Raw genomic sequence first — 22,823 nt, 5'->3', positions numbered from 1 at the left:
TAATTCAAGCACAGGTTGCTAGCATCGGACTTGTAATACTCGGGACTCCCGGTACTAAAACTTCTTCCGCCAATTAATCATTGAGAAAGCCATGACATAGGCCTTTGCTGGCCAGGACGCAGGCTCAATCGTGAACTGGAACGGTCGTCAAATTGTCGTCTGCCGTGTCGTAGATACGCCGCTGTGCCGCTGATAGCCCCTTCCTGCTCATACTGAAAGCCGCGCATCAGGCTAGGTAGAATCTCCAGGCCCGAGCTGACAGTGTCTCCACGATCGGGGATCGGCACTTCTCGCTGGGATTTCTTCGATTCCTTCTTGAGGTCCCACTCTGCCCTGATAGCAGCAGCAGTGTCGCGATCAAGAGGTACGGTGTAGTTTGGTGCATCGATCGTTCCTTGTTCGGGACCTCCACCATCAGGGCCATGGATGGGAACTTTCCTCATCGCTGAGAGAAGCGCGCACATGAACTTAGACCGTCGATAGATCTTGAGCCGATCATCGGCCCAGTTTGATTTGTGTCTTATCTCGATTCGGAGGTCTAGTTGCTTCATATCGCCGAGGGATAGCAATTGAATATCAATGTCTGATTGGTAGTCGCGACTGTTCTCCGGGGCTCGCACAAACTCTTCCAATTCAATGCGGAGAAGTTCGAGGGCCTTGAATTCTGTTCCGGGGTCGACTGAGAATTGGTACCGCTCCTTCATGGCCTTTGAGCGGGATATGTTGTCAATGAATAATGTGCTGAGGACAGAATTTGATACTTGGACCACTCCGTCTGTGTCTATCCTGCGGAAGACTGTGTAAAGTAGTGAGATGCGAACGACTTCGAACTCCTGATCTTTCATATTGATCCTGTCTCCAACATCAAAGGGATGCTTGACGAATACCTGAATGCACGATGCGTTAAACTCGCCGACAGTCTGTCCGAATGAGAAGGCGGATGCCGAAGCCAAAGTGATGATAGTCTTGAGGTTCTCCACAACGAAGCTGCTAAAGAAAGAAGTATAGACCATGATGACAACAGCCAGGACGATGACTGAAAGGACTCTGTCGAGGGTCCGAATCGCATCGCGAATATTAGAAGCTGATTTCCAGATGTCTTTGCGCTGTCGTGAGATACTGGTAACGAGCATCACCATCTCATCCATGGACACACTGCCATTCCCGTCACGATCGAGTTGTGCAAAGATCCATGCGGCTTCTTTCTCCGAACCGAAGCCGAAGACTTCTGCAAGTACATTGGGACAAATGGCTTTTCGTCCTTCGGCAGTGAGACAGATGAAAATACGCCTGGCTAGTGCTTCTGCGCCAGCCTTTCGTTCCAACGCAGCATCAACAATCGCATGTGTTGCCGTCGGTCTCAGAATTTGACTGCCGGTTAGATCACTTGCCATGTACCCCAGTGCAGAAACCAGCTTCTGTCCAAAGTAATGGAGATTCATAAAGATTCGTCGTGTTGATCGGTCCGCAGCATTCTCTTTCAACAAGTGTTGTACATTTGTCGTGTCGTGGATGTCATAGTCTTCGTCCAATGTTTCTTCGGAGCGATCTGGTATCTGTCGCAAGGATGATTCATACAACAAGTCAATCGCACGCACTGTGGCCTTGATATCCTTGATCTTATCCCTGAATTGTTGGCTGTGGTAGTTGGCACTGATCAGTTGCATAAGAATCTTCTCGCCCAGGACAATGGCCGAACTCCCAATCGAAGCCCTGATAACTTTGTTCAGGTTGATTATCCATTGGATGCTTTGACGCTCGCGGTGGTAGAACACATCGTCGAAGTGATGAACAATTGGGAACCAACATAATGCCATCAACGTCCAGATGAAGATCGACATTGGAATCTCCACAGCTCGAAGCACCTTAGCATATTTACGAATGCCCGTGCTGATGATACCACAAAAGGCTTGAAACAGTGCAGGAACCGCTGCAGCTACGAGCTTGGCCATCCAGAGAGACACCCACATAATCTCAATGTAGGCGAAAAGACCAGCCAAGGACATTCCTTCGGCCGTGACATCGCTGTATTTCGTTGCGAACAGAATGAGCGGAATGGCCAGAATGGCACCGACTGGGAGGATATAGATGCAATATCGCAACACGGGATTCTCGAGGACTTTGTACAGTGCTTTGCCTGTTGGCGTGAGTCGGTCCTCATAGTCCTCACTTATGGACAATGGCCGCCTCTGACTCGGGTGGATGAGTGGTGAACACACTGTATCGGGAGAACCTGGTGATTGGCGCGAGCTTCTCGTGGCGCTTGTGGCGTATTTTTCGTTATTAGATGAGGGCGGATCAATATCCGTTGTGTTAATGTAAATGATAGCATCTCTGCCCGCCATTTTTGTTCTTGACGAGCTGAAAATGATATACGATGGTGAAGATATTGATTACGAGGAGAGTGGGAGAGAGAGACTCTCGTTTGGCTCAAACACTTGTCAAGTACTTTGCGCCAAAGTCGAAAGTCTGTTCAATTGGTCAATACACAAATAGCAGAGCTTACCAAGGGATGGGGTAGAGCCTAAGATTCATGCCGGCTATTGTGGCACGGCAAGATCGATGTGCCATATTCACCGTGTGGACAGGGCGCTGGCGATGGCGTTGCTGGACTGCCGCTGTCCATGAAGGTCCTGGAAAGCATGTCTAGAGATGACTGGACAACAGTCAAATAGCATTTCTCTAGGTGATGTGTCGTGGCGCAACGGGTCGATTGTACCTACTGAAAGGGATTTAACGAGGTGTTTTGGGGTTCAGCTCCCACTGTAGCCTCATGCGTTTGCAGCCAGTGCTTGTCAGCCAAGTAAAAACGATTGGGCTAGACCATCAATGCCCAGGCGCGATAGCCTCTTCCCCATCATTCAAGCAGCACTAAAAATGGCTTGCCAGACATTTGCGGCACGTCCGAAGGGCCAGGTTCACATACCCAGCCTGCAAACTCGGAGAGCCATGCGGCATGGCTGACTACTTCGAGTTCTCTGCTTGTAACCGAGAATGAAAAGCTGTGTCTTGCAATTTGCAACGGCAACATCCCACCTTCCAAATTCCTGGCCCTTTGTGATGAGGTCAGATTGATTACAATCGGAGTGCCCAGTAGCGGTCTCTTGAGTGGTTGACAACTGGAGCAGAAGGCTGAGATGTTTCGAAGAGTGAACAGGTTTGAGCGACTATGATGCTATCTTATCTTTGGAGAGTTCAGTGTGCGCCAATCTGTAGGTCAAAGGGTTTTCTTGGGACCCCCGAGCGCCCGAGGCCCCTACATAACACGCTGTTGATGTACGAGTCATGATGCAACCATCTGCTTACCCAACGTTCATCCCTAGAGCTCTTTTTCTCATCATAATTGCCCTTTCATTCTAGACAGTCGATCTCGCAGCACCGCTGGCCTTCACCATTGTCTCAGTATGTCCTGCATAGCATTACAGTGGGAAAATTTCTGTCCTCAGGTAGCGTCAGTGATGGTAAAAGAGAATAGGGAACCCCCTTCCCACTCCTTGTCCGGGAGACATAGCAACCCTGTTGCTCTCAGAGTCGTCGCCATGTTCAGCAGCTGTTGAGTTGTCAACAGCCTTCGATTGAGATATATCAGGTTTAAAACTTATGGGTGTTGAGCCTTACATAGTCCTCATCGACGTTTTAAAAACCATCCATATACCAGTCCATTACACGGCCTGGTTGTGATGTGACTGGACGAGGCCAATGAAGGTATGTAAGCGACTAAGTTTTGGTAAGCCACACATCTGGAACTACATGACATGCAATCATGGTACTAGGGACGGTGCGCAATCACCGGATCGACTGGAACAGTGGGAATGATATTTCATATACGCATATTCCGTTCCTGAGGCAAATCCAGTGCCCTTTCAAACAAGCTACTTGTCAATAATTTCCCAGGCCTCAAACTCCTCCATCAACTCGCTTCTGAATGCCCTTCTGTGGGGGCTGCATGTCATCTGATCATATATGAGCTGAGCCATCCAGTTGGGAATGTCTGAATGTTTGTCCCCAAACTTTTACTGAGTAATCCATACGGAATACTTTACAGAACTCAGCACCCCGGAGTTCAATGAGTTATTGAGGCATCGTCGCACAGTCGGCTTCTTCAACGGGACTCTAACATAACTCAACAGCGAGGCCACAGGGGAGGATATGAACGCACAACAGCCTCAACCTCGAAAGGGATGAGTATCAGGACTCTTTATCAGCTTCTCCCATCTCGGAGGTTGCTGACCGATGATGGCGGCATGATTGATCCACCCTCAGTTTTGGGCTCGAAAACTGCTGGTGGCCTGGGCAGAGGGAATCATGCGCACTCTATGCAGCACTTTACACTTTTGCATTCTCTTATTGCGGCTCTATCCGTCTGTGACATCAAACGGAAGCCGATAGTTTTTCTCGATCTGTTCCTATGCATATCTTACTGCAGAGGATATCTGTCTATGATAAGCTCCCTGCAACCTTGAGGCACACGAACTGGGTCATCAAGATGAGTGCACATGCAAGATGTCTCGGCTAACAATGAGAACCAACCTCTGGTCACATACGTCAGCGAAGTGGCCCGGCGGCATTGCGACAAGATGTCAGATCATATATGCGCACCCGTTCATAGGGCTGGTCGGGATATTGACCACTCAGTTCCACTGTCAACTTCGCAGGAGTCAAACATGGCACGAAATGGCTAGGTCATATCAGGTTAAGATTGCGACATGGCAGCAGGGCGTGAATGTACCCCGTAGATGAACTAAGTATCCATAATTCTAGGCTCAGCCATTTCATACGAGTATCTCGTCTGGTTAGATTGGTTTTAGGGAGACTGTATTGTAGAGTCTTCCACACAATGGCCGCTTGCTCTTCTCAGGCTACTTGGATGATCAAGAATGGAGCATGCTCTGTAGACAGACATTGACAACAGTGCATGAAGAGGGGTGGCGATTTGAGGCATACGATTACTGTATGTGTTGTCCTCTGCAGTCATTGGCCTGCTCCTTGGGTACTCTGCTAGGGAAGTAACAACCAACATATTGGCCAAAACACCCGGCATGGGACGACTAAAACCGTTGTATCCATATTCCATAGTCAGTTGCGAGCGACACCGAGATATTGATGGGTCTAATTAGGGTTGCGGGTATAAGGCATTGATTTGCGGGTCAGGCCTCCCAAATCCGTGCTTCAGGCGTCCAGTCAAGGATGGCTGTTGAAGATCAACACAACTGCGTAGTTGTGTGATACGTTTTCCTGACGCATCCCCATTGGTCTGCTCGGACAATAAAACTCCGTGGCTTGAACTTCGCCCACCACAACAAGATCAACCACTACTCCATGTCTACCGATTTTGTTGATCACTTCGCACTGGTCCTAGCGAGAAATATTCAGGTGAGACTCGAAAGCCAAGTAAGTACCTTCTGGGGCTTCTTATGTTGTCACGGAGGTCAAGCATCACATTCGCATGTTTGCTTGTGTGAGAAATGACCCAGAAAGGCCTTAGATGCGAGATATCCCTCGACAACGCAGGGCCAAAACCAAGACTTTCGGCGCAGTTTGCTTAACACCCGCAATCTGCGAATGCGAAAGGGTGATCCATCACCACGCTTTACCGGGTTTCGAGCCAAATGGAGGTCAAGCTTGCGAGATCCACACTTCCTCAAGTAACCCTGTTCGATGACTTAACACCCCAGAGCATTCCCTGCTTGCGGCTCAAGGCAGCCCTATCAAGACGTCAACCACTCCGCTTCTCTTAGCTCATCCCTCCTGGATCGGTTCAAACCTGGGAGACCTTGCATATTTTACAATCTTGCATTGGCTATCATGGCAGAGCAGATCGCGTACGGCCTCCTGCCCAGGTACGGCCTCCCGGAGCCATATCATTTCTATGCTCGACAGTTTAACAATCAGCACTGATAACCAGGAAACCAAGCTCTGCGCATGTCAGGGTCTCGCATGCAGATGGCTGTGCTTTGTGAGAAGCTACCTTTGCGGGGGCGATGCTGGTCTTCAATGTTTCACACTAACCTACATGTGCACCGTTTCGACTTCCATATTGCCAGAAATAGTTCGAAGGACATACAATCTCCCATGACCTTGTACCCACAGGTCGTCTGCGGTATGTAGTACATAAACAGTTCTCGTTCCCTATCCTCACAATATCGCGTATCAGTCAACATTCCATCCACTTAGACGCCGCGACCTTTGACATCACTCAATCTTCAAGTTGCAATACTTCTGCAAGCATAACCTAAGGATCCGTCAACATGGCCGACGAGCTTCCTATGCCGGCAGATCAATGCCAGGCGGACCCAGCTTGTCTCAAGGAATATGGTTCCCTTCATTATATCCCGAACTCGGGGCTCAACTATGCCTCGGCCGGGTTTTTCGCCGCGATTCTCATAGCGCAGATATATCTTGGTGTTCGTCACAAGACATGGGGATTTGTGAGTCCACTTCTACCTCAGCAGGGTTTCTGTTCTGTCAACTCGTGTACTGACTTAAGGGATCTACTAGATGGCGGCCATGATTGGCGGCACAGTCCTTGAAGTTGTCGGCTATGTAGGCCGTATCATGATGATTAAGGATATCTTCGACCAAAACAACTTCATCATCTACCTTGTGGGTCTGACAATCGGTCCTGCTTTCTACGGAGCAGCCATATACCTTAGCTTGTCACGGATCATCACCATTTATGGTACCGGACTCTGTTGGTTGAAGCCAAAAACTGTTACGGTCTTGTGGATTGGATTCGATTCTGTATCGCTATTGTTGCAGTCGGCTGGTGGTGCCATCTCCTCGATGGCAGACACCAAAAGCCAAAGCGACATGGGCCTGAACATCATGATCGCAGGTCTGGCAGCTCAGGTTGCTGCTACTGTAGCATTCTGCGCTGTCTGCCTTCAGCTTTGGCTTGCAATTCGCCGACATCCTCAAAAATTGAGCGTCGAGTACGCAGTATTCCGCAATAGCCGCAGATTCAAGTTGTATTTGTGGGGTAAGTTCAACGGTGCTCAAAGTTGACGAGCGTTCCTAATCGGGTCACAGGTCTTGCTATCTCAGTACTGGTGATCTTGATTCGATGCATTTACCGTCTGCTCGAGTTGATGGGTGGTTACGACAGTGAGCTGGCTAACCACGAACTCACTTTCGTGATATTCGATTCCGTGATGATGGTCATCTTGTGTCTAGCATTGACGATCGGACACCCTGGAATAATGTTGGGAGATATCTGGCACCGCGCCACATTCTCCTTTCGCAAGAAGAAGGATACTGCCATGGAACCATTCAGGAAGAACTATGACGACAGTAGTCGAGCAAGCTCTCAGGTCAATCTCAGTCAACCAGAGGCCACACCACTCCAATCTTTCACTGCATATCACCCAGGCTACGAACGCGTGTCAAATGCATAAGCAGACCCCGCAAGCAGGCTGGTGCCATGGACTTTTGGAGATGGGGTTCGCACTCTCCGCTCTCCATCTGAAGTGGTACTGGTTAATGCATACAGTAGCACACGATAACTCTTCCGTGAGATGATATAACGACTAACAAGGCGTTTCGGAGGTTGCTTCTAAAGCTAGGTCTCCAGGATCACTGTCAAAGCAAGAGAAGAGCCTGCAGTTGGGATCGACTGTTCTATAGGTTAGTCGACTATGTCAGGAGAGTTTATCGGGAAGGAGGACCTCATCAGTGGCCCCGGTTTGTTAGACTAGCATGGAATTATAGGAAAATGATTTACTTCTCTCGGAATCGAATTGAGAGAGGTGGCGCCATGAGCTTGGAAAACACATATGAATTTGTACATGATATAGCAAACGCCTTCGGTCTTAAAAGCACCAAAGATTACTTCGGGGCTGCAAGGCTGTGACATGGGCTGCAATAACGATTACAAATCCCGCTTTGCACAAATTGCAAGCTCTCGGTCCTGCATCCTTCAATACATTTTGTAAAGCCTCGAAAGCTGTGTTGCACACAGACTAGCTCTAATGAACCCTAGAGATTGTCTTCAGCCATAAGTCTGTTGGTGGAGGGAGACACTTCAAAGCAGCCGGGAAGTTCGGACTCATGAGTCATGTGCAGGCAACCTTTTCTGGCGGCGAGTCATTCCACCTCTTTCGAATGTCCCTCACTTTCCAGAATGAACAAGGATCCATCTCAACAGTAGACACTCAGAATCCCAGACACTCTCTCTGCGAAGGACCACACAAGATGGCGGAATCGCCTTCTCTGGCGCTGGCGAAGCGGCCTGGGCACGATGTGTCTCTCATGCCGCCGCCTCCCTTTAAACGCATCAAGCGTCCCACCACGGTCCTCGACGAAGATGAATACACTGCCGCTCTTTCTAACATCATTGCTCGAGATTATTTCCCAGGACTCTATGAGGTCGAAGCACAGCATGAATATCTCGCTGCTCTCGACTCGAACGACGAACAATGGATTGCAGAAGCTAGCAGAAAATTAAGGGAAGCCGCAGCACCTCGTCCCTCAAAGAGAAGGCAAGCCAGAAATACACGATTCAGTAATGCAGAAGATGCAACACCTCAACGGCCGATGGGTGGGTGGGCAGCCGAGACGCCCATAGGAAACACCGGCGATGAGACTCCGATGCCAACAACGCCGTCCGTTGCGGAGCAGACCGCAGAGCGGCAGCAACATAAAGGTTCTGATACCTCGATGCTTTCATTAGGCGCTTTTCAAGCCAAGTATACGTCGGAGGACAACGAATCGTTCAATGCAGTTCTGGACAAACACAATGAGAAACGCCGGATCAAGAACGCCCATCTGTGGACACAAGACCAACGTATACCCTCTGCCAGACAGATTGCTCATCGAGCACGCGAAGCCAAGTTGATCAAACAAAAGGCAGAAGACGAGGCGGCTGGAAAATCTCTGGTCCCAATCACCAGTGGTGCGACGGACTCACGGCCAGCGAAACCCGACACATGGACCATCAAACGCCCAGACAACACCTTCATGTTCAACGCCAGTTCAGTCGACGAGGATGGCATACAAACCGTCCAGGAAGTCAAGGAACAGACGTCAAAGGCCGGTCCAAGACAAGTCGTCCACTCAAACACGAGATTCCCTCCACTGCAATATCTAGAAGACCTTGGCACGGTACCTCCCTCACCGTCGCTCAACACAGACATCATCGCACGACGAGATGCCGCAAAATCACGGCAAGGTCCACCCGAATTCGACGACTACGACGGGAGCGAAACACCACGAATCAACGGCTACGCCTTCGTCGACGAAGACGAGCCCGAGAACAGACCCGCACCGGAGGAAATCAAGCCGAGCTACCGCGACCTTTTGGCCGGGCAGGCCGGCGACGGAACACTGAATCCATTCAAAATCAACGACATCCGCAAACGCGAAGACCTGCACCTACGCATGGTGGAGAAGCAGGCGAAGAAGTATCGCGACAAAGAGCGCGACACGATGAAAACGCCGTCGTCGTCGTCGATTCTCGGGGCCGCGTCTACCCCGGGCTATCTGAAGACGCCGTCGGCAGGTGCAGCGGCGGGCAACATGACGCCGGCCGCGAGACGGCTGATGGAGAGGCTGGGCGGGAAAACGCCGTTGCGCAGCCACGGGACCGGGAGTGATCGTCTGGATGCTAGCGATATGTGGACTCCGGGCCGGACGCCGCGGAGGAGGCATGCTGCCAATTAGGTACGTACGTCTGCCAGTGGTGGGTGGGATATGGAAAGTGGCCACGCACGTACAACCATCAATAACCAACGAGCCGGCTCTGTGGTAATTAGAATGCCACATTGAGTTCAGCCTGCACTAGAGTATTAAAGTGCCGAAATCTCGGAAGACAGTCGGGCAGATCTATTACTTGTAGGACTCTATTCGCTCAACTGCATCAAACCAAGATATAACCATCCGTTCCGCTCTTCTCTTATAGCTATCTATACACCCCGTTGGCAGTTCCACCCTACTAATACCGGGACGCCATGCAATAAACCAAGAATATCAAATCCATCTCAACCATGTCTTTCTGGCACTTTCATCCGGATATTCGCAAAAGCCGGACTGATAAACATCTTTTGTACGCCTCCTTGTACAAAGAAGGCTTCTCAGCTTCTTGCTGCAGTGCCAAAGAGTTCTTTTTTGGACTTCCAAGTACGGGTAGGGGGGACCATCGTCATTTTCGGGGGTAATTTTACAGCATATTTAACACTGCAGTAGCGGCGGCAAGAAGTGCAATACCGCCGTATCTGCTATATCCAAAAGACCGCTCGGCGCCGCTGAGGTAATAGGCCGCACCGAGGTAACTGCACGTGAGTAGTCCAGAATCGTTACTCCTGGTACCGTAGCTGTCCTCGAATCCGGCGCCCTTGAGAGGGCATGCGAAGCCAAAGCTCGCCGGACAGCTCTGTATCAAATCATAGCAGAGATCTTCACAGGGTAGGACTTCCTTGTACGGGCCTGGTCGGATGGATTCGTCGATGAGAGGATTGCGAGAAGAGTTTGTGGCTACGTTGTTGAGGAGTGTTTGGTCGACGTTGAATCCTGGGGAGTTTGAAATTGTGGAGCCGTTGACGAAGGCTTGTCCCAGGTTGCGCGGCTTCAACCAGGCATCATTGTTGGAAAAATCGGCACAGCGGGGGATTGTGACTGCGCAGAGCCATTGTTTGTATGCACGGGCACAGTCATCACAGTTTCGAGCAAGTGAATACTGGGATGAGGGGGTAGTGTTGCAGGGTATTTGCTGCAATGAGTAGTTGAAATACTGATACATTTGAGAAGCGTAGGAGTCGTAGACAGCGGCTAGTTCTGGCAGACCGGTGGTCGGGGAAAATAGATCAGGGTTTGTGGGCACGGCATAGGCGACCTCGGAGCAGAATGAGAGATTGTACATCAAAGCACAATTATCCTCGGTTTTTGTGTCGAATTCGATGGCAGCCCAGACAGTACCGCCACCGCCAACAACGCCTTCACCTGAATCTGTGGAGTTGCCCTCCATGACCAGCATTCCCCAATACCGCGAACTAGCATTGAGGCCCGTGATATAAAACTGTTCTTTTGGCTTGCCACCAAGACCACGACTCGTCATCTGGGCGATGTTCTGAGTCTCAACGCCTTTTATATTTGCATTGAGGCGGACGTTATTCCTGAGGCCACAAAAGGAATTCTTTAGACCAAGGATGGACTTGTCTTTCTGATCAGCCGCGAACAATCCCCATGGTGCTGGACTTAGTCCCATCCAATCTTTAAAGACAGTTTCGTTAAGAGCGGCCTGGGTCAAATCATCGGTGATAAGAAGAGCTGCATGATTATCGCCATCCACAAAGAACAGATTCGGTTCAGTGTGGGCGTAATGGTATGGGCCATCAATGGATGCAGCGACCTCATAGTTCCAAATGCCACTGAATGCAGTTACATTCGGTGCTGTCACACCAACATATATGTCACTGCTGGCTTCCACCTCAAGATAGGCATAGCCTCCGTCGACTTGTATACTCCGCTGATTGGGATCCGTAACACCAGGACCAGGTTTGGGATTCGAATCGGACATGGAAATATACATCTGTAACTGAGGTGGTATGGCATCAGTCGAGTCTTTAGAACCATTGGAAGATGGCTGTAAACATGTATTCAGCGTCAAATAGATTTTGTTACTCTGCTGTCGCTTCTTTAATTCGTGACCTTCGGCATTAATCTCGATACCTCGCTCTTCCACGTCGTCACTAGGCAAGCCAGGGCCAGATTGTCCGTGAGGACCATCAATCTCTTCCTTGGTGAAGACCCAATTCTGCGTTTCACCAATATTTATATTTTTGTTTTGAGGGGCGTTGTTGGACAGTGATGAAACCCCTTCGACCGCTCTCGCTCGCAGGTTGTCGCCATGACTGGATTCGCTCGGGTTCTCGTCAACATCCTCCTCGATATGGTCTTCGAGTACTGCATAATCGTTACGTTCCCCGTTGTGTATTGTTGAGTCTACTTCCAGAGCGTATGCAAAGTGTGGCTTTGTAAGTGTGAGGTAAAGTAGGAGGAGGAAGAGTGAGGCACCAAGGGAGGCGGCGAACCTCGACTGTAGAGGGGACAACTTTGGTAATGGCATGTTGAAGTCCAGCTCCAATCCCCGCGCGATAGACGTAGATCTACGAATGCCTCAACAGCATCTTATTGAGGACATTGGCCTGACAAACGGGAGTGGTGAGAGTTGGGGAAGGCTGTGGCTGCGGTGCAGCTGCGCAAGAGCCTTGCGTGGCTGCGGGGCGGTGCTGATCTCACGTGACACCCATCCCCTTTTGAGTACTCCGTATAGCCCCATCGCTTTCAACCCAACTAACTAAAAAATATGTACTCGTAGGTGCTGACCGGCATCAAAGACTTCATCACACATGTCGTCGCTCATAACCAGCTCGAAATTCGATTGATTTGAAATTAGAATCGAATGCACCTGTGCAATTGCTAAGCATCGGAAGGCTTGCAGGGATTCGAGACGCGTTGTGATGACCCTACACGTCTCGCTCGCGTACCTTTTCACAACTTCCTCCTTGACTTATTCATCAGGCAGAATGGGTATGAGTCGGACAATCTTTTGGCCCTAGTCAGAACCGAGCGACACGCCATCCCTTCGTGTAGATCAATGATCATCCGAGGTAGCTGATGGGAAGCCCTTCTAGCGTTGTCCGCTTTCGCAATCTGACCGCACCTGATACCGGCGATTGCGAAGCGTCTTTCCAACAACAAGCAAAAACTAGGAATGACCCCGCGTTTCTTTTAACACTGTGGTCGAGCACTGAATTGTGCTTGCAAACACTAGATTTGATGTTATTGTCGATCTTGGCTGACTTTCAAGACAGAGGATGGGGTACCGTATGTTCCGTCGTCAGGCATGGCAGACTCCGTTTTCGCATCTTGGAGCTAGATCACCACAAATGAATCTTGCCCTATTCGTCTGTGTTACTACGGAACTATATTGCAGGTCAGAAATTGTTAGTTGGTGCTCGTCCATCCTCTGTCTACAAAAGCACAAGGCCAAAGTGCTCCGGTTACGCTGATATTTTCGGCCCAGAGGGACTATAAAGCCCTCCCATAAGTTAAATCTCATCGGAACTTACTCGTGCTTACAGAATATCATTGAATAGCCATACACTCACAATATCAAGTTTATAGCACATTCGGTCGTGCTGCTAACATGTCTCCTTCAAAGGTCAAAGATGAACTCAGAATAGTTTCGCCCATTGGTGCACTTGGTCGAGGTTTTACTGAAGAGTATGTCTGGAATGCTGTTGAGGCTGGAGTCGATGCGATTATCGTTGACGCTGGATCTACCGACAGTGGTCCTGGGCGGCTGGCACTTGGCAAAATGGGTGCACCTCAGGCTGGATATTGGAGAGAATTTGAGATTCTTGTGAGAGCTTGCCACCTTTACAACGTAAAGGTTTTGATAGGGTCTGCCGGTGGAAGTGGCTCAAACGCATTCGTTGATCACCATACCAACATAATCAAGTCGATCGTGAAAGACAAAGGCTACCGAACACTCAAGGTAATCAGTATCTATGCTGAAATTCCAAAGGATACTGTCCATCAGAAGCTCAAAGCTAAGCTTATCAGCCCTTGCGGAAGCGGTATCCCCGATCTACAGGAGCACGACATCGACTCGACAAATATTATTGTTGCACAGATGGGTCTTGAGCCTTATTTGCAAGCCATGAACGACAATCCAGATTTCGATATTATAGTGGGCGGTCGGGCTTACGACCCGGCTCCTTTTGCAGCATTCTGCCTCTACCATGGCTTTGATGATTTGGGTGAGCTTGTTGATTTCTCATCCCTTCACATACCACCTTTGATCGAGGGCTTGTTCCAATAAGCTATGTATCATATTGACTAATCATCATATACCCAACAGGACTGAATTACGCCATGGGCAAGATCATGGAGTGTGGGGCACAGTGTGCCATACCAAAATCCAAGGAGTGTCTTGCAATTGTCCGCCGCGACAATTTTGATTTGATTCCCCTGCAGCCAGGGGTGCGATGTACACCGACGTCGGTTGCAGCTCACCTCCTGTATGAGAAGAGCAGACCAGATGTTCTTCACGGGCCTGGGGGAGCACTTTACACAAGTGACTTGACTTATGAACAAATTGACGACCGAACAGTTCGAGTAAAGGGTGCCAAATTCATACCAGAACCCGAGGGCGAGTATACGGTAAAGCTTGAGGCTGCCCGTGTCAGTGGATACCAGACATCTTTCGTGGGAGCATTTAGAGACCCAATACTCATTTCTCAGCTCGATACCTGGATGCCTTTGATTGAAAAGGGGGTTCGTGATATGAACAAGGGCTTTGCATTCGACCTCAAAATCCATACATATGGACTAAATGGAGTGATGGGATCTTTGGAACCAGATACGAGCATTCCGAAGGAAGTTTGCCTTGTTGTGCATGTGAGAGCACCGACACAAGAGCAAGCGAATGATGTGGCAACAAGCACCAAGAATCGACTGACGCATGCGCCATACCCAGGTCAGCTTGCAACTGCTGGTAATTTTGCTTGGCCTCTGACTCCCTCTGAAACTCCCATGGGACCATGTCCAGAATTCTGCATTTACCATATCATGCATCAATCAGATCCGGTCTCACTATTCCCGGTTAAGGTTGAGGAATACTTGGGCGACAACTCCTTCATCAGCCCCACACGTAAGGCCTGAGCCCCATTCTCTTGTCATTGAATCAAGCTTACAGAATGTTCCGGATAGGGAACAAGACCACTTCGAACACTGACACTACAATCTCGGCCAAGAAACCTTCCTCCACTACAACTACCACGCCCAAGAAATACTATTTGCGTCCAGAGCCAACAGCTGGGACTTGTTACCTTGGGGATATTGCATCGGTCGTCCGCAGCAAGATCGCGGGACCTTATCATGTCACTTTCGATGTGATGTTTACAGATCGAGAGATCTACAACAAAGTCAAACAAGCCAATGTCTTGAGCAAAAGCACCATTGCCAAATTGTACAATATTCCTGAAGCTGATGTAGATGTGTCAATGTGGTGGGATCAAGCTATGGCTTACAAAGCCACTATTCCCAGACATCGGGCTTCGGGTGGTTTTGGTGAAACAGATACTCATGGATCACAGCAGCATGCACCTCTTCTGTACCTTAGTTTCCCTTGGGGAAGAGTCTAGTCTAGTCAAAGGAACAATGAGAAAGCGCAATTGTCTATAGTTAATTACTTCAGTTAGCCAACATTTCCCCGGTGGTGCAAGGCCGTGTGAGGCTTTACAATTCTATCCCTATCCTTGGGCACTGTTCTCTGTGCGCACACTCAGCAAGTTGATATCGACGATGCAAACTAAGATCATCACTCAGAAGCACAGACGAGTGTTGTGCGGTGGGCGCTGCCATTGCGATTTCGCAACACCACACTCCGATTCAATGACCCCAGATTCGCCCCGCAATCTCCGCAAAAGTGCTCCTCAAGGCTAATCGGCCAAACTTTTGAGCAGCAGGTCAGCAGGGCTACGCGGCCAGACCCAACAGGAGGGAGAATCACCTACCAAGCTATTGCATCGGACACAAAGATCTATCTTATATATAGCTGAGGATTTCCACTGCTTAGGGATCTCGAGCCGTACACAGCTCGCCTTTCCCCAAGCTGACACCTCAAATTTCTTTCGTAGGGCAGTTGCAAGCAACCCTTACCCCTAAAGTGACGACAGGATGTGGCTCCGAGACAATCGGATAGCGAGAAACTTCAATGGCCAGCTGCTCTTTGCAACTGGCCTCATGATGCTGTCTCAAGTCAATTTTGGCATGGATCTTGCGGCCTTCTCGAACACCCAGGCTATGGATGCTTTCACTCATCGATTCGGGACAATCAACCCAAAGACGGGCAAGTACCGCATTGACCCATACTTTTTGTCCCTCCTCAACAGCTTGACCTATGTCGGACAAGTCTTCGGTGTGGTGACAGGTGGCTTCATCAATCGCAAATATGGGCGACGTCCGGCTTTCTATGTCATGACCTTCTGGGCTGTCCTGAGCGCCATCCTGCTTGTCACTGCACAGCATAAAGAGCAGGTTCTCGCAGGGAGAATCATCAACTACATCTACTTGGGTCAGGAGCTCGTTACGATTCCTGTCATGCAATCTGAGATTGTCCCTCCGAAGATTCGAGGAATGGTTGTTGGCACCTATCAGCTTGGTGTTATGGTATGTATAGCGATATCGTCCTGTTGATGGTCTGAATTGACAGAGGATTCTTTAGATTGGCGCATTCATAATGGCTGCGATCACATATGGAACTGCTAAGATCGAGGGAGAGGCATCATTCCGGATTCCTTTTGGCCTGTTTTTCATCATCCCTTTCATCGTCGGATGCTGTGCATTCTTCTTGAGTGAGGTACGTTTTTCAAAATGTCGTCTCTATCAGGCTATCGATGGATGCAAGAATCAGATCACACCTACTTGAGCTAACCATTAATACTGCACACAGTCCCCACGCTGGCTTCTTATTCGCGATCGCCACGAGGAAGCCCTAGTATCCTTGCGCAAGTACCGCCGGGGAAAATTTACCGAGGAAGAGATCATGAACGAGTATCATGAACAGCTCGGGATGATCAAAGCCATGACACATGAGAAGGGCACGTTCAAGGAAATGTGGCAAGGAATTAACCTCAAGAGATCTCTCATCGTCCTTGGCTCAAACATCTGCATCCAAATCAGTGGCCAACAGCTCAGCAGCAAGTATGGCACTATTTTCATCAAGGACATCAATGGGCCCGACCCCTTCCAGATGTTCTTGATCAATACTGGAATACAGATTGCTGTCGTTTTGGTCGCTATGTATCTTCTGGATAAGACTGGCCGAAAGTATGTCCTCACTCCTGATGTTATCCTTCATGCGCTGACTGGCTTCACTTTTCTGCATAGGCCGCTTCTGCTCATAGGTTCTGCTGTGCAAACGATCACCATGTTCGCAATGGGTGGTCTAGGGACAATCAACACACCCAGCAAAGAAGTCAAGATCGCCATTACCGCCATGTTGAGTCTCAACTACTATGGCTTTGTGTTTGGTTGGGCACCAATCTATCATATCATCTCAGGGGAGATCCCTAATTCACGTAAGAAGCCATTTTACTGAGAGTCATAACCAACTTCTCACTTCAATCTCAGGTATGCGAGACATGACCTACACGGTATGCAGTATCGCCACAGTAGTGACACAATTCGTCGTGTCTTTCACCATCCCCTACCTCTTATACGCTCCCTACGCGAATCTTGGGGTCGAAATAGGTTTGATTTTTGGGCCGATTGCTCTTTGCACGTTTATTTTCGCAGCCCTCGTGGTTCCGGAATGTCGTTCGTTCTCTCTCGAAGAGATCGATCACTTGTTCCACCAGAAAGTTCCGCTGCTGAAATTCCAGAAATACAAGCATGGGCAAATCCTTCCGGAAGAAGTGGTGCATACAAGTATGCAGAAATTTGGTGAGGGGCCCACAATTGAAGAGCGTGAGAACGCTGCTCCATGAGAGATATTTTCACGAGAGTACCAGAGGCGAATTTGCGAGACCGGACGTCTGAGATGATGATTATGTCAATTAGAATGGCACAACCTCGTAGCTAGCCTCAAACACCGCGGCGCTTGCCGGTTCGTCTTGTGTTGAAACATCTCTTCTGGGCGCCGGTATCAGTGCTACTGCTGATCTAAACCACATATCACTTCCGAATAACGATTGTGTTCAGGAAGGGCACTCGGTCGTAGTCACGTAGTTCCTTTCCTTCGTAAAGATGGCCAGATCCAGATTGGCTGCTATGCGCGTGGGTGAAATTGCTGGATGGCTTACCCCTTACCCAGGACCCCAGAAAATCTGCTTGCTAGTCTCGGAGTCTAACCTCAATAGAATTGCGAGAATCGCTCTGGGCTTGAAGTAGCAGCGTACAAGGTCAGCAGTCGGCTTACACTCATCACCCAACCTCGGCTCCTCTCCCTAGCTAGCCAACAGGATTTGTTTGCATAAGGTACAAGTTTGTTCTCCACCATTGAATGGGAGCCTCTTGACCGACACATCGGCCTCAAGATCGCCCGTTGGGAGTTACTGTGTTGTTTTATTTTAGCTGCAGGGCGCTCCCATCGTGTTTGTTCATTGTTAGACATGGTGTTGGCATTTGCAGAGCTTGATTGATACCGGTGGAAATATTGGGGTCTTTGTCCATGGCGTAGCATTTGATATGTCACCATAATCAGAACACGGCGATGGTAACTTTCAAGTATGCTGAGTAGAGCGGCGCATGAAATTCAGAGGATAGTGAAGTCGACGCATGCCAAACGGGTGACAATTGAAAGCACTCGGTGACAACCCCCGTTCCCTTCAATAAAGCAGCGTCACTGATTCCAACTTGGGTAAAGCGTTTGTCACTCATATCGACATCCACCGTCGTCACCCCTCTTGAACTTTGTCTCTTGACGTGATCAGTGGACGAGGCAGTGGACAGCGTACTGGTAACATATATCACCAATTAAATCTCGCTCTGGACTGCTTTGCCACTAGGCAAAAGATTACAGACTACGCTGACGAGAATCATTTGATTCTTGTATGTCTGGCCTTTGGCAACGGACATGACGAGCGTGGTTGTTGGTCCGAGAAACCCCCTTGGCAACTTAGAGTCCTGATCTGTGAACATGGATCAAATCGACACTGCATCGCGTGCTGGCATGGTTGCAGTCTGCGATCACAAACCGACCACCGGGTGCGCTTTGGTCGCTCTGGAGGTCTGTTGCGCGTGCGCCGATAAACGCCCACTCGCTCCTTCTTATCCTGTCTACATTGATGGTCAAGGTTTAAGAATGCAGGGCAAGCGCTGGTCACTCTATTGTTGGCGATGCAGAGGTATGTCTTCACTTTTCTGACTCACCATAGTCTTCACCGATTTTGTTATATGCCATAGCTTTTCGTTTGTTCTCAAATGTTGGATGGAAGATCTTCTCACTCGCTCATCCTTGAGGCATATCATTAATTTGCTTTAGATTATTGGGATTTATCATCAGCCCCTAGCTCACTCACCATGAATCGCCCGCCTCTGCTTCGTGAATCGATGCCACCTGCAAATCAGGCTCGGTCTTTGACGCTTCGTGCGCTGCCACATGAACCACTCCAGAGGGAATGGTCCTTCAATGACATTCCTGCTCCAAGTCGACTCGATACTCATTCATCGATCATCACAGAGTCGATGCAAAGCACGGGCGCCTTGTCAGACACACCTCCTGTGCTACCAATACGACGAAGAGGCGAAGCTACCAGCGAGAGTCTCCCTTCACCCAGCTCCATCCATCAAAATCGCCCTAACAGATCTGCACAAAGTCGCAACTTAACAGCACCGTTACCTCGAGCTCGTAGATCTCCAATACCAAACCCCTTCGGTACACGCGAGGAGATTGAAGCCGACAATTACGAAAGTCCTCTGCAGGGAATGTTCACACGAGCATGGAGTCGCTATAGAGCAGCAGAAGAAATTCGTCGATCCAATCCAATAGCTCCAGATTCAGAAATTGGTCGCGACAGTAATCATGATGGACTTGAAACACACGCAAACGAACCTGAAGGTTCCATACGTCAGCAAAGTTTTGAAGCTATGATGATGCAACAAATGGCTACCCTCAACTTTGAACTGGATGCACACACTACTCTGCTCAGAGATCTACCTCAATCGGCTCTCCTTCGAGCTGGTATGACAGCAGCGCAGACCACCGAACTTGGAGCTCACGCACAATCGCTTGAACACGAAACACAGCGTACAAATCGAGGTCCCGTCAATCCGATCGATACTCAGACTTCAAGACCAGCGGCTAGGAACCCGGAAGAGTTGACTGTCAGCGTTGCATGTCAGATCTGCCGTGAGCAAGTGGTCGATACACTTCTGGAGCCTTGCATGCACATAGCCCTATGTCGGTGGTGCTCTGAGATCATTCAACAACAGTCCCGCCGGGTTCGACATGCTCACCAACAAAATGGGTGGAAATGTCCAATTTGCCGTCGTAGGGTAGTGAACGCAAGACGTGTCTACTTATCATAGGTCAAGGACCAACAAACAGCTCTAGGACTTGGTCTGTACAACTGGATTGATGGACTGCGATGCAGGGTACCAACATAGCATCATGTTCGGAGCACTTTGAACCATGACAAGTTTAGTAGCTGAGATTTACTGCAAGCTTCTGGATGGCGCGTCTTTGCCTTGAATTTCCCAATCTACTGGCAAGACGATCTTGAAAGGAACAACTGCAACGGGCGACATAGAGCAGAGCTACTTTGTGGGGGGCATGGAACCACGATTCACGCAGCGTATTAGAGCCAAATATGAAAGGATTTCGTTCACTCTTGTGCATTTCTTGCTCGTAATCAGGCGTGGGAAGTTATTAAAGTGTAATCATTATTTGATCATATCCTGGTTCTTGTGGTGATACAACGTCGTGCTCATCAGATTTCCATACGGATGTACGTAGGATAGCAAGGCTCTCTTGCACCAGTAGCCGGTAGATCAATATGCTGTTCACGAATCCTGGAGACCAAACATCCTAACAGGAGGCCTTCTGACACCCACATCATTCCAGTAAACTTACTCCTGGATATGACGACTGTCTCGTAGAATTTTGTTCTGCGAAGAGAAGCCAGAGTGAAGGCAGATGTATGAAAAGCTCTGGTGAGAAATATACCATCTATTCGCATAAGGTTAACAGACTCACCACGCATCAATCATCGTCGATCGTCATTGTCCAAGGCCTTTGCCTGATCACATTGGTGGTTTTGCGTGGTGCGACGGACGGGATGTTGACCTTGCCAGTTTTCAAGGACCGCGGATACAGTCTTTGTTCGAAGACCGGTTTCAATTCATCTGAATAGCTTTGCCTTGCCTTGCTGGAGGGTGGCCCAGACTTTGCTTGCCGTTCATCTGATCATCCGTGCCAGCCGTTCTTGCTTTTTTCTTGTTAGCGTGGAGCATCCAAGTCCTTGGAGGCGTCTTCGTGCTCTCTCCTACCAGACCCATTCGCTGGTAGGTTACCACACTCGAGCATTGTGAAAGTTGTCATGTGGACTGGAGAATACTTTCAGTTCGTGTCTCAAGATGTTTGTTTGGCTGGCAGACTTTGGAGCCATTGGCCCTCTCCTACCATTTGCCTTTCATTCTCAACCACGAACTCGTCTGCATGGCTGTCTGTTGCCTGGTCGATCTGCCTCAATATGCTTGATACCTACTGCATATTTGCGGACGTCGCTGAACGAAATGGGTGAGTTAGGTCGAGCTAGTATATGGTGCATGTCCGAAGGTTGCATGCTAACACGGGTGAAGGTTGGCCGCGATGGAAATGGTTTGCCCCGTTGCCTGCGTTGTTGTGGACAACATACTTGGCCATCAGGCTGAGAATTTCTCGGGTCGAGATAGGACATAGACAGGTGAGCATGTTTTACCACTGTGCTGTCGCAGACAATGCTACACGAGAGTTGCCTGGCGCAATTGCCTGTTTCTCGCAACAAAACTATATCGCGTTCAAAACAGAAAAGGAGCCAGCCATTCCGCGGGATCCCTACATCATGCGCTGCAAGATGTGTTTGTAATGGAGAAGTCGTGTTTCTGACTCGGGTCGTTGGAGAAGGTGCAAGCGAAAGCAGAATGTCGAGTGAGACTACTGCACGCAGTATTACTTCCCCCCGAGACCCTCCACTACAGTGGAACATGGCTGCGTCGCGGTGTCTGGAACACGAAGTGTTGAGTCTTGGACAATTCAGGTTGGCAGTTCCAGAATTAATTCTTGACGTATCTGTGTCAATTGCGCGACCAAGGTATGCACGTGGACTGCACTTAGGAGTTTGACCGGTTAGATTTTAAACATGTTCAGTTGAGGCACGCACAGTGTCGACACGAGCTACATGCTTTGCGCATTATCCATGACCCGTTCTGAGACTCATGTCGAGCACTAAATCATCTGGCTTACCACTTGGTGCAGGTGCCCGATTTTAGTTGACAGTCATGGAACTTAATCGTAGTCAAACCGCCAGAACAATGATGTTAATAAATACTTTGGAGTTAACGTAACACCGCCCGATTTAGCGAGGTAAGGGAGCTCTCTTGGACGTTCTCGTCTCCGCGCCATGTTGCCTTGGTTGCCTTGTGGCGTGCGTGATATTGGCATTTCCCCCCACGCATATGCGCTCGGCTCGAGGGTACAACCTGCCTCCTCACTTTCCGATCTGAAACCTTGACATTGGCTGCTTCTCAGCATGTTGAAGTAACGTAGAACAATTCAATGGCTATTTATGCTGACAACGATATTTCGCGTGTTTGGCCTTATAACTACATCGCCTATGGCAGGAGCTTGTGAGGGGCAGCAATTCTCCCAGCGCGGGGTTCAGCCTCATGGTAGACATGCTTCAACGTGGCTACGATCGGGCGCACCTAAGTCGCCATTCGGGTAGACGGCCCCTCCAACGATCTGCTGATGCGACATCATGACCGAGAGTAGAAGGCATCGAGAAATGCAGGAACAACTTCGCAATGAACCAATCGGCGTCCCTCGGGGAAAGTATCCCACGAAATACCACGTCAGCCAGACTCTGAGGTCACTGAAAGACTTTACTTAACCTCTCAGAGACTGGGAGGGTGGGCCGCAAGCTGACCTTGACCTCCCCAAGGGCATTTGCGTGCAGAAAGACATGCAGCACCCTGAATTGGGCTGCTCCGCTTTGGCCGTGAGGGAACGAGGAACACAACGAAAGCAACCGCACCACCGGTTATCGGTTCCGCCTAGTTGCGCTCGAAATCATGGGTTGGGAGACATCATCAGACATCCCCTCAAGGAAGATCGCTGTCAC

At 49.4% G+C, this 22,823-nt stretch overlaps 7 protein-coding genes across 7 annotated transcripts; 5 read left to right on the top strand and 2 right to left on the bottom strand.

The window, feature by feature from the left end:
* Positions 1-77: 77 nt before the first annotated feature.
* Positions 78-2,345, bottom strand: LTR84_008395 (uncharacterized protein; the record flags this gene model as incomplete). Its single annotated transcript, XM_064851941.1, has 1 exon — positions 78-2,345. One exon carries the CDS (start codon positions 2,343-2,345, stop codon positions 78-80), a length of 2,268 nt encoding a protein of 755 aa, XP_064701846.1.
* Positions 2,346-6,248: 3,903 nt separating this feature from the next.
* Positions 6,249-7,394, top strand: LTR84_008394 (uncharacterized protein; the record flags this gene model as incomplete). The annotated part of the gene is made up of 3 exons (XM_064851940.1): positions 6,249-6,428; positions 6,499-6,979; positions 7,030-7,394. 3 exons carry the CDS (start codon positions 6,249-6,251, stop codon positions 7,392-7,394), a joined length of 1,026 nt encoding a protein of 341 aa, XP_064701845.1.
* A 796-nt stretch (positions 7,395-8,190) lies between these two features.
* On the top strand, positions 8,191-9,657 carry LTR84_008393 (uncharacterized protein; the record flags this gene model as incomplete). Its single annotated transcript, XM_064851939.1, has 1 exon — positions 8,191-9,657. One exon carries the CDS (start codon positions 8,191-8,193, stop codon positions 9,655-9,657), a length of 1,467 nt encoding a protein of 488 aa, XP_064701844.1.
* A 496-nt stretch (positions 9,658-10,153) lies between these two features.
* LTR84_008392 (uncharacterized protein) lies at positions 10,154-12,058 on the bottom strand (the record flags this gene model as incomplete). The annotated part of the gene is made up of 1 exon (XM_064851938.1): positions 10,154-12,058. The coding sequence occupies one exon, from the start codon at positions 12,056-12,058 to the stop codon at positions 10,154-10,156; it is 1,905 nt and encodes a 634-aa protein (XP_064701843.1).
* A 1,083-nt stretch (positions 12,059-13,141) lies between these two features.
* On the top strand, positions 13,142-15,143 carry LTR84_008391 (uncharacterized protein; the record flags this gene model as incomplete). The annotated part of the gene is made up of 3 exons (XM_064851937.1): positions 13,142-13,757; positions 13,859-14,650; positions 14,710-15,143. The coding sequence occupies 3 exons, from the start codon at positions 13,142-13,144 to the stop codon at positions 15,141-15,143; spliced, it is 1,842 nt and encodes a 613-aa protein (XP_064701842.1).
* A 535-nt stretch (positions 15,144-15,678) lies between these two features.
* Positions 15,679-17,489, top strand: LTR84_008390 (uncharacterized protein; the record flags this gene model as incomplete). Its single annotated transcript, XM_064851936.1, has 4 exons — positions 15,679-16,170; positions 16,226-16,360; positions 16,454-17,081; positions 17,134-17,489. The coding sequence occupies 4 exons, from the start codon at positions 15,679-15,681 to the stop codon at positions 17,487-17,489; spliced, it is 1,611 nt and encodes a 536-aa protein (XP_064701841.1).
* Positions 17,490-19,023: 1,534 nt separating this feature from the next.
* On the top strand, positions 19,024-20,031 carry LTR84_008389 (uncharacterized protein; the record flags this gene model as incomplete). Its single annotated transcript, XM_064851935.1, has 1 exon — positions 19,024-20,031. One exon carries the CDS (start codon positions 19,024-19,026, stop codon positions 20,029-20,031), a length of 1,008 nt encoding a protein of 335 aa, XP_064701840.1.
* Between the last annotated feature and the right edge of the window lie 2,792 nt (positions 20,032-22,823).

Source organism: Exophiala bonariae, assembly GCF_035927105.1.
Source record: "Exophiala bonariae strain CCFEE 5792 chromosome Unknown scaffold_31, whole genome shotgun sequence".
In the NCBI taxonomy this organism is placed as follows: Eukaryota; Fungi; Ascomycota; class Eurotiomycetes; order Chaetothyriales; family Herpotrichiellaceae; genus Exophiala; species Exophiala bonariae.
Note: the sequence above shows the minus strand (reverse complement) of the source record. Positions and strands in the feature narration are given on the sequence as shown.